Source organism: Gouania willdenowi, chromosome 8, assembly GCF_900634775.1.
Source record: "Gouania willdenowi chromosome 8, fGouWil2.1, whole genome shotgun sequence".
NCBI classification, from domain to species: Eukaryota; Metazoa; Chordata; class Actinopteri; order Blenniiformes; family Gobiesocidae; genus Gouania; species Gouania willdenowi.
In genome coordinates this window covers 20173331-20185146 of record NC_041051.1, presented here as the reverse complement: position 1 = coordinate 20185146, position 11816 = coordinate 20173331, and the positions used below count along the sequence as shown (strand labels likewise).

The window sequence follows — 11816 nt, the reverse complement described above, 5'->3', positions numbered from 1 at the left end:
GATAAAATGATCAAGATGAAGATAAAGCATTTATAAAAGAACCGGGAATGCATGGACTAATTAATAATTAATTAATAAACATTATTTAGTTGTATTGTATTCTTCATTATTCTTTCAAAAGGTATTAAAATAACAACCCATTAAAGTAGAATTTAAAATCAAGAAGTAAACGGTAACGTCATTCTTTTACGCACGTGGGAACGTAATGTCACGTCATCACGCATCACGCACAAACGCGGAAGTTCTTGTCCTCTCGGCTGTTGTGGTCGTGGTGCATGCGCGATAACACAATAACGGTTCAATAAAGTAAAACAAGGCGGTGAACGAACAGCAGGTGAGGACTTTTCACACAAATGCTGCCAGACACATAAAGCGCTTCAATATATTTGCTTGTTTTGTCTCTTAAAGTCGGAGCTGACGGTCCATGTTGCTAAAGTTTAGCCTCCTAGCATTCTGCTCGGTTTCATCTTCTTTCACTTTCCTATTTCATAAGTCGAAACAAACCGATGCGATTATTTTCCTAAATATCTTGTGCTCGGGTGTGTGTCTTTTGATGATCTTAATTGTTGATATTAAAGTTATTTAATTGGGGTGGTAGATGTCCGAATGAGGTTTACAATGAGTGATGAGTGAAAAAAATTCGACTTTTAATGTACAGTGGGTTTAAAAGCATTACACAATGAATATCTGGCGCTTCATTGATATTTGCAAAGCTTCTGTTTGAGTTAATACAGAAAAAAAAAACAGCAACGACTCAATAGCACTGTTATTTACTAAATAACTAATTAACTTAGTTTTGTTTGCTTCACCTTGTAATGAAACTGAATTATCAGATATATGCAGACTGATGTTTAGTGTATACAGCACTCAGCCTTATTTGCAGTGTTAGATAATGTTTTATTACAGTTTTCCTGGTAATAGTTAAAGTGCCAATGCCACCTTTTTTTTTTTTCTTAGGACAATGCTAAATAAAACAACACACCATAATTAGTGCTTAAATACAATATTTTGTCTTTGTCACCCTTACCTGGAGCTTGTTTAAAGCCGCTAACCACGATATTTTTGGCTCAAGTACCCCCTTTTTCTTATTCCTGAATCAAAGTACCCCCTTTCTGTGACTACAACATTTCATTTTACTGTTTCGAAAAAAGAAAAAAAAACACTATAGAGCCTAGTGAAGGATAAATGTGTGATAACATATATTTTAAAGAATCTCTTTTCATAAATAAGTAGAATGAAACAGTATTTAGTGTCTCCAGAAAATAATTATTTCCATAGATTTTATCACTTCTGGTCATCTCCCGCCTGGTGTGGAACCAGGACTGACCGTTGTATTTTCAGTTCATGTTCTAATCTAGATAATTTCCATCATCATTAGTCTGATTATCATTTTTAACTAAAAAAAAAAAAAAAAAGATTAAACCCCATATTTTTCATGCTTTTATTTATTAATTTTCCACTTCCTCTCTCTCAAGTACCCCCTATAGTTTCATTGTGTACCCCATTTCAGAAACACTATCATAGGTCAATGAATTAAACATTATTTACTTGGTTAATTGCTGCAATTAAACGATTAATTGTAAGGCAGTTAAAAATGTATTCATAGGTATCACGGTTCATATCGATACCCTGAAAATTTAATCGCAGTATTTTTTTAAACAGCAGAGGGCGCTATCTATTTATCTTTTTATCCTTCTCTTGTCCAGAAGTGTAGGCGGCGAGCGGAATCTCCTACTACTCTCTTTCTGGCCACCTACTACTCTTAAACAGGTTCATAAATGATTCCTTACCCCTTTAGCACCGAAAGAATGTTTGTAATATTAGGTGACTATCTGTAAAAGTCAGGTTTTTCTATAAGCTCTGTTTGCTAGTGCGTAGCATTTCTTCTTCACTGCAAGAATATCTGCATGCCAACCGACCACTGGGTTACCAGCGCCCTCTGCTGGTCCAAACAAATATCAGATGTAAATACAGTGCAATGACTGTTTTTTTTTTTTTTTTTTTTAAGTCTAATTGTTAAGGCACAAATTACATTTTCAGTTGCACTTTCAAAAAGAAAAAGAACTATTATGTATTTTTGCATTATTTACTATTTTTCTTCATTTGGATTATTCCTTTATTTATTTAATTCAAGATTTATTTTTAGTTAAATTGCATTGTTTTGAATAGTTTATCAAGGGATTCTTTTGACAATGAAAAATAAAAGGAAAATAATAGAGTATAGGAATATTTTTCAGTCATCATTTGTCTACAGTCCCATTTTGTAAAATAAATTGTGAGAGAATCGTATCGTGAATCGAATCGTATCGGGAGTTGAGTGAATCGTTACATCCCTATTATTTACGCAAAAATGAAAGAAAAAAAGCCTGAAATTGCCATTAGAAAGTTTGTAAACACTATATTTGTTGACATTTTTGTGCATTGCATTGTGGGATTAAAAAGGCAAAATGTAACTGTAAACAATGACTGAGTGCACTTCTCCCAATGTTGCAAGTTTGTAATCAATCTTTCCAATTCAAAAGTGATAGGGTATAATGCAGAACACGCACACATGCACACACACGTGCATGCTCCACTTAGCCTGCAGATTACGTAAAAAGAGCTCAAACAGCATATGAGGGGGTAAATGGGTCTTTGTGATTACTTTAGGGGACCATCTGCCACCTACTTGACTTCAGTTAAATATAATAATCATTAATGAGAACGTGAGAAGTGCCTGCTGCTTTATTTGTTCCTTTTAAAGCTTTCAGTAGTGCTGCATTTTTGCATAATGGGCAAATGCATACGGGACTGTTTTGGAGCACTTGTTGAATTAGATAAGATGCATTGTACTGTACTTTTCCATATCTGCATGTATTCTTTCTTTTATTCTTTTTTGTGCAGGATTGGGAAAAATGTCTGAACCCGTCATCAAATCCAGACAAGTACAGAAACATGTCAATGGGATTTCCACAGAAGTTGTGTGCACAGAGTTCAGCAACTATATATTCATCGTTCTCACCCAGTATGGAAAAATTGGTACTTTGATATCCGTCATACCTGACTCCCAATCTAAAGACATCAGCACCCAGTCATTCTCCACTAAGGTGCTGCTGGGTAAAGACGAGGTAGGTACACTGCTTTATGTTTCGCATACGTTATTGAAGTGATTTTAAACACATCATCCTAGTTTTAGCAAATTGATTTCTGTACTCAGGGTTCCTGTGGATCCATAAAAAGTCTTATAAGGCATTAAATTCACAAATCTAAAAATATGGCCTTAATTGTCATTAAAATGTCTTAAATCAATGTTTCCAAAGTCTTAAATTTGAAGACATAATAAATATGATTTCGTGATTGTAATTAGTCTCACGTTTCAAAATAAATGGTAATATTTGTTTTTTGAAATATATATAATTTACCGTAACATCGCACAAGCACAACAGCGGAACCAACTGCAAAACAGTGACGTGGTTGCTTGTAGCAACTTTTAACATTATGGGGAAATGTGTATTTAAAGAGAATTGCCTGTCCAATGAAGATTCTTTTTGATGGTTTTTGTTTTTTGTATTTTTGTTGTTTCATAGATTTCTGGCTATTTTTGTAGTCATCTTGTGTGGTTTAAGTGATTTTGATTATTTTAATCTATTTTCTTGTGTATTTTTGTGCATATATTTTGGAGGCCGTCTGCACTAGACACTTGGAAAAAATTTATGATAACCCTATGTAGCTGACGCGGCATTTTTGTCCCCCCCAATTGTGTTTACTGTGAAGACGGTCTTAGATTTAATGTCAAATGGCAATAAAAAGTCTTGAATTTAATTTGACTGAAGCTGTAGAAGCCCGGCACCTGTAATGTGTGTAATTTATTGGCTGGATAGTTCAGCTTCATTTACTCAGGAAAACCGATTTCATCTGTGCAGGACCATGTCATTTTCTAACTGGTTTCTAGTGTGCATTATTTTAGCCTATCAGACTTACATTTGTTATACTCCTGCGTAAAGTAATAATTTCTAACTCCATTTCTGATTCATTAAGAGTAATGCTGAATGTTGCAATGTGCAAAAATGTGTTCAAAAAAAAAGATATTCAAATCATATTAGGAAAAAAAAGAATTTGTCTTCTGAAATAAAACACCAAGCAGTTTAATGGCATAATTTAATGATTAAAGTTGCTGCTTGTAACTACTCTTTATGGCCAGGCTTGGAACTCGCTTTACTTTCTCAACCTACGTCTCAGTGAATATTATCAACTGCTGCCATAGGCCTGAGAGATATTTTTTTTTCTGATTGGATTTATGGTTTCTCTTTTCAGCCGCTGACCCATGTCTGTGCAAAAAACCTGGCAACGTTTGTATCTCAAGAAGCAGGAAACAGGCCTGTTCTTCTGGGACTGGCACTAAAGGATTCCTCCATCGATGCCATAAAACAGATTAAAGAGATTATTAAAAGTGTAAAGTTTGGTAGAAAGTAGGCGCCGTGGCCAAGAGGTCCCAAAGGCTTTCTCCCATTTCAAGTTTTCTAAATGTCATTGTTTCCAGTGGAAATAATATTTCAAACCATAGTATATTTGAAACCTACTTTGTTGCAGCCATACATAATGGACTGAGCAAAACAACTAAGTTCATTGAGATGCTTTTGTATTTAATAAACTTGAGCTATGTTTCATTATATTTGTGAGCCTAGCCATGTCTGCTGTTATTTTTCCTTCCCAGCACAGGCAAACAATGCATTCACTTCTGTTTTTATACAACTTTTTAAACTTTATTATATTATAGTCCTTTTTTTTCTTCACATTAAATGTGAGTGTTCAAATCTGCTTTGGTATTAATACTTTAATACTTAACTTTAATAAAGCCTTCTAAAGCTAACCTGTGAAATGCTGCTGATTATAAACTTAAGGTTTTGGTGCATTGGTCAGTGATCACAATATCTCGAACTTTTTTTGAAACAATTCTTCTGAACAATTTATTTAATTATTTAATTTCTTCATGTGGTTTTACATCTTAGAGGTTAAGGGTGTTGGGCTTTCAGCAAATTACAGTGCAACTTCGCTTTAAAACCAAAAAACAAACATCCTGAATGTAATTAAGCAGGATTGATGGAACTAATGCCAGTGACCCATGTTTGATTTTGAAAAACAGCAATGCCAAAGTCAAATTATTATCGATTGAGTCACGTACTGCATTTTGTCACGTATTGCATTGTGTTTCAAAGAAGCCCATGAATATAGATTTCCTGTCTTTCAGATTTTTGCCTCCTCGGCCTTTGTCTTTTTTTTGTTGGGGGAACAACTTGCGTCATACATTTCTTTTCTTCTTAAATGCAATTTATTTGACACAAAAGAGATTATGCAACAGCAGTGAGACCATTAAATAAACTGTAACCATCTTCACAAGAAAGGTAACATCTGATAATAGGATATTGCAAAACATTCCTAAAACTGAGTGCATCTGTTGTAAATTATATTGTATGGCTGCTAGTTTTGGCTAGGACTTCTGTAGGAAACCTTTTAACTTTACTTTAATATTTCCTGATAAAATACATACAAAAGAATGGATGCAATGGACTTGTTCCCCTTATTTAAAAAAAACAAAAAAAAAAACATCTAATGCAAGATAAGATATATGTATATTAAAAAAAGAATAATAATAAAGGTCAAAGAACCATCCACTTATTTAAAAAAAGTTAAAATGTAACGGATTAAATATATATATATATATATATATATATATATATATATATATATATATATATACTTAAAATGTAGTATAATTAAATGTATATAAATGTATATATGTTTGGTTTTCCTTTTGCACAAATATATACAGACAACGAGGCACTTAAATGTTAATACAATGATATATAAGGTAGGATATGACGCATTTTGTAAGCCACACAATAAATGAAAACCAAAGGCTTTCAATAGGAGATAATTCAATGGTACCATGTTAAATCTAATATGTTCTTCAGATATGTCTAATAACTTCGTGGCCTAATTTTTTTTGTATTTTTTTTTTTGAACATAATTATACAGTTATTTTGTATTTTAATTTACAGTTACGCTTTATGGTCGCAAGTCGACGTGATGACGTCACACGCTGTGGTTGCTTCACCTGCGTCTAACCTGTTAATCGCTTCGTCCGAGTGTCTGTGACGGATAACTTCAGCTTTTTAACAGCTTTCCTACACATTGCGTTGTGTCGAAGACTAACTTTTAACACACAGCAGCATTTTTAACGTTTGTTTCCTTGAGTTTGTGCGCTTGACGGGAGGACTTTGACCTCAGCGAGAGGCACTTGTCGTCAAACAAGGAAGTGTCGGTGGTTGATGGAGCCGCTGGCCTGCTCCTAAATGGCAGTGAGCGGTTGTTTGAGAGGCGGCTCTGGGCTCTCTGTTGATCTTTTACCCTAAAAGGACACTCTAAAGCAGATAAAGCTACTTACGGCTTCACCGGGAACAACCTCAGCTCTTTGTTGACGGTAAGAAAAACGGTTTATCAACTCGAGGCCTTTGAACCCATGATATCACGTAGCCTATGGCTGTGTTTTAAATATGACTGAACTGGTTTGTAGAGGTATTTATCTACATTCTTGTTTACATTTGTGTATTTTTTATATGTATGTATTTACTCAAATGTCAGTTTTTTTGTTCTTTGTGAAATAACTCGGAAGTAGGGAAAGGACTAGATAAGAGTTAAGTTTCCTTCCTTCCTTCTCAAACATTGCTTGGGCTCTTTTAAATGACTAATGATTGCTTTATATTGTTTTATGTTTGAGATAAATAAATAAATCAAATCAATACATTGGGATCTTATTTAGAAACCATCAGAAAACGGGTTTTTACGTTCCATGCGTGTATTTATCACTCTTTTATTTTGTGTTTCAGATGAATATTTCCCTTCAAGACATGGCTTTGCCACCTGGAAACAGTTCAGCTCTTCAGTTGACTGTGTCTAGTCCTTCAGAGAAGTCCAACATGACTATTTTTGAAACAAGCAATGGATCAGTCATCGTCAGTGAAATGTTCCTGACCACAGTGCCAGCTCAGGCCCTCTCAGGGTTCTTTGTTTGGTCTGCTCTGCTCATCACATGCCACCAGGTGAGTTGGACTTTTCACATAAATATTCATCCATAGTTACGCAATCAAGACCTTACTTCTGCAGTTTGTCTTCTGCTACAGTCATTTAACTTATTTACATGCTTATCCTGTTCAGGACCAGGGGGCATAGATAGGGCTGGGCAATATATTGTGATTCAAGATATATTGTGTTTTCTGAATATATGTTTTTTAACCTTTACACAGTACAAATCACATCATAAAAAGTATTTAATATTATCCATAGAGTACATTCATATACAGTCTTTTACAATTTTTGTCCATATTTTTGAGATATATACTGTATTTTTATAGCTTTTTTTGTTTTTGTATTAAAATACTCGTTTTAGGAGTCGCTGCTTTTGTTACTCTTCAGAATCATGAAAAGCACAGTTCGATGTATTACTAGATGTGTTCTAACCCAGACCTTCCCTTAAATAAGCCACAGTACAGAACTCACTCACACGTGCTGTCCCATAGAGGAGAAAAGGCCAAAAGTGGAACATATTGTGCAGCTGTTTGTTAATAAATGTGCCTGACATTTTTTATCAGCAAATTTAACCCAGACTTGTCTGTCTGGTAAGACATTATTGGGTTTAAAATATCAAGATCATTCTTCCTGAGCCAAGGAAGAGTGCGGACGTGTTTTCAGAGCTCTCTGAAAACACGTCTGATAACGCGACCTTGATTACCAGCAGACGAGAATACATCACATAAAAAAGGACAAAAAAAAAAAAAAAAAAGGAAGAAACGAGGTTGGATGTAAAATTATCTGTGTTCAAATTAGGGGACGGATCTGGATAAGCATAATGCTTTTTTCCGTCGCCCTTTCCGGCATGCAAAAGGACAAAAATCAAAAAAAAAAACAATGATGTGATTTTGCTCTGAATGTCAAATGAATTTCTGTGAATGCAACCATGTCGGAAATGAATTGAATAAATAAAATAAAAAATAAAATGTATATCGGCATTTTGAAAGAAAAAAAAAAGAAAAGATGAATATATACGTTATGGTTTATATTGCCCAGCACTAGTTACTCAGGGTGCAATGTAGGGTAGCAATGGACTTTTCTTGTATATTGAGCAACATAATTAAACCACTGGAGACTGTGAGAAACCACAAAGTGGAGCAAACCACTGCAGCTATAATGGTGTAAATGTTTCACTATAGATGTTAAACATGTGACGGGTGACTTCTCTCTGGTCAGAAGACAGAAACTGATTTGTATTCTTCAGTGAGAGTAGTGACTGAACCAATAGTCACCATGAGACTAAATTTTAAGGAAAACTAAAACAAAAAACCTGTTCCTAACACTCCTGATCTCTCCTCCTGTGGGGCAGAGTCACCCACTGTTTTTATTATTCTGTTTTTATTGTAAAGTGTCCTTGGGTGGCCTGAAATGCGCTTTTAAATAAAATGAATTATTATTATTATTATTATTACTGTGCAGAGATGTATTATCATAATGCAGACTAAGGCTGTGCGTTATTAGCAGGGAAATCCATTGATATTGAGATAACATTTACAGCCTTTTAAAGGATGAGTGTGTTGTTTTTTCCTGTTATCACTGATTTATAAGGTGTGGCACTGCATTGAATTAATAACGTAATACATTTCTCCAATCCCTTGGTTGGAATTTATGATGCATTATCTCCCAAATGTAAGCAATTTTCCTTATTTGTTTATTTTGCTCAAGTTAATTACAGTTTTATCATTATTATTTCTTTTAGGCATAAAAATGTGCTATGTGACATGCTGACAGAACATCGTGATGCATTCAGTGATCCAAAAACAATCCCCTTTTAGGGATTTGGGACTCACTATGCAGCAAATTGGTTTCTATCTTTTTAATACACGCATTTGGCCAAACACTTAATGGAAACCAATTTTAATTCAACAAACAAATAGTGGGTGTTCTGTAGGGAGGGTAGGGATACATTTTCAACCAGCCTCGTTGTTTTACACGTCAGGAATAAAATACAAGGCCAGTGTTAATATGCTTGTGGCAGTTTTTCAGATTCTGGAGAATTGGTAAAAGACTCTGAAAGTTACTTTCTGAATACTAATCATTAGACAATGACCTTAGATCCTCTTCACTTTTTAGCTGTGTAATATATATAAATGCTTGTTTATTCATCCTGCTGAATGTTTTGTTGCTGTGCAATAAGGATCCTTTGGGATGAGAAGAAACAGATTGGGCTTACTGTTTTTTATATGGCCGAAGGCAATGCTCTCCACTGGGTTTACCACCAGGACACAAGTTTTCAGACATAACTTGAGGCTTTGCTTCCAATTATTCAGCACACAACTACAAATTAGTGTCGGATCAGCATAACAGAGCCAGGATGGACACAGGCTTTACCGTCCTTTTAGGCAAATGAAGTACATCAGTCTCGATTGTGCATCTCTGTGAATTGAACAGGGGCCAAATGTCCAACCACCGCACCTACACAGCCATCAGGCATTACTGCACCGCCTGTAACCACAGCGTTTAATCAATCTGTACAAGTCGTTCATTTATGTGGGAGTGCCAACATTTCTACAGATCTATACTCTTATCATAATCAAGGTAGCAGAACGCTATCAATAACTGTAAGATTGTAATGATAAAAGGCCGTCCAACCTCAAAGATGGCAAGAATAAAAAAAAAAAAAACTAACCTTTATTTCTGACAACACATTGGAATGCTTTTCAAAGTGACATCACTACTCAGAGGATGGAACACCTATTGCAATAAAGATTGTGATGAACGATTTTCAGAAATCCAGACTCATTACAAGTCGTTATTACTTTTACAGTCTGTACTTTGTTAATCCACAATGAATAATTGATCTACTAGCTTGTGTAAGGCTGTTACTTCTAGACATTTGTAGTGGTAACATGTTTAGGGGCTTAATTATTCTGTTTCCAATTTTCCCAAATTTTGTTTCAGGGTTTTCACATCTCTGCATCACATTTGTCAATTTACGCGTTTGTTTCATCATCTTTTCCTATTTAGTTGACTTTCCTGGCAATATATATTGCAGTATTTTTGCCCACAATAACGGTATTATCACCATACGGCGATAAACGATATATCACAAGGGAAATCCATCCACGAAACATTATGATGTCTGTCACTGAATGAATTCAGAATTTATTGACTGCACTGAATCCGTTTCACAGGAATTACATAACATTCTCAATCAATTTCATATGAATGACAACAAAATAAAACAAAGTGTATACTGCACAGTGGCTCTTCTTAACACACACTGACCACTAGTCACATGGCCTTGTGTTATGTTTAAGTCTTTAAGGGAAGGCTGATACTAAATAATGTTTCACCAAAATATTGTTTATGATCTTTGTGCAAATTCACTTTAAATCATTCAAAACAAAAAGAATGCAGAAAATACTCATTTCAGTGCTAGTATTATCAACTTCTCTGTAAACATGGACATGTATCAGTGCTGCTTAACAAGTAGAATTAACTTGTTTTATGAAAACTGGACAATTTCACTACATATGAAAAATAAACCTTTCAGTTAGTGTCAGAATCAGTTTTAAACTTTATAAGGAATTAACCAAAGTTATAGAATGATGAAGTAACTCTTGCCAGGTAATCTGTATTAGTGAGAATTCCATCAGTATGACCAGGTTCTTCATCTTAGCTTATGTGATGTCTGCAATATGAACATGTGTACTGTACTTGTCTCCACAAGTAGGGGCTTTTTAAAAATATTTTCATGATTGATTGAATTGCTGGACAGCTGGATTTCACTTGTAGGGATAAATGAAATATAATGTATTTATATATTTTAACATGCTCAGCCCGTGTTTTTTTTTTTTTGTTTTTTTGTTTTTTCAGATTTACACACACCTTCGATCCTACTCCGTCCCCAATGAGCAGCGCTACATCATCCGCATCCTGTTCATCGTGCCAGTTTATTCCTTTGACTCTTGGCTCAGCCTGCTTTTTATCGGCAACGATCAGTACTATGTCTACTTTGATTCTATTCGAGACTGCTATGAAGGTAAGCCTGTTGAATTAACATTTAGTCATACTAGGATTAGTTTCATAAATGCACAGCATAAGGAGCCAGTAAGGATAGATGTATTTTTCCTTGTGTGTCCTGTCAGTTTGACTCAGAATGTGTCTTATTCTGCTAGCGAAGGCTGGTATGTCTATCTAAGAAGGCTCCTTTGTTATCCATTGTTACATAAGGTGTTTATCTGTTTACACATCCATAGCCATGTTCTGTTAACATTCAATGGGTTTAAAGTCTAGAGGAGATATTTTACCTGAAATGTTATACCTGATAGTGAGTGTGCTTTCTTGAGTTTCCCAATTGTTTACTCGTCCCCATATTTTACATACTCGCCAGTCGTCAAGAATAGAAGAGCAAGGAAGTGATCTAACAAGTTTTTCTCACCTCACATTGTTGTCATGCAGGTACTACACGGGTATTAACGGCGTAATATTTCAGGGCAGGGCCATTGATGAATGAACATTGAACATTGTATTTATGGCAATATCAAAGCGATTCTAAAAAGATTAGAATTTAATCACTGATGCTTTTGTTGAGTAGTTTTGATATCAAGTTAACTATGAACTTTCAAGTCTTAACTGTACTTTAATATTCCTTGCACAGTGCATCTGCAATCATGCTTTGAACTTTTAAGACCCAAAACAAAACAAAAAAAACTCATATTGGTAAATTTGAATGCAATGCAAACTGGTTTACAAGTAATTTAAGA

At 34.8% G+C, this 11816-nt stretch overlaps 2 protein-coding genes across 2 annotated transcripts in view; both read left to right on the top strand.

Annotated features, from left to right (window-relative positions):
* Positions 1-202: 202 nt before the first annotated feature.
* On the top strand, positions 203-4663 carry psmg3 (proteasome (prosome, macropain) assembly chaperone 3). The gene is made up of 3 exons (XM_028455400.1): positions 203-334; positions 2884-3107; positions 4294-4663. The coding sequence occupies exons 2-3, from the start codon at positions 2895-2897 to the stop codon at positions 4450-4452; spliced, it is 372 nt and encodes a 123-aa protein (XP_028311201.1). The 5' UTR covers positions 203-334; positions 2884-2894; the 3' UTR covers positions 4453-4663.
* Positions 4664-6056: 1393 nt separating this feature from the next.
* tmem184a (transmembrane protein 184a) overlaps positions 6057-11816 on the top strand; it is a 16304-nt gene continuing 10544 nt past the window's right edge. The window contains exons 1-3 of the mRNA XM_028454505.1: positions 6057-6460; positions 6867-7079; positions 10927-11092. Of these exons, the coding sequence (XP_028310306.1) occupies positions 6867-7079; positions 10927-11092 (379 nt within the window). The 5' untranslated portion in view covers positions 6057-6460. The remainder of the gene's footprint in view (positions 6461-6866; positions 7080-10926; positions 11093-11816) is intronic.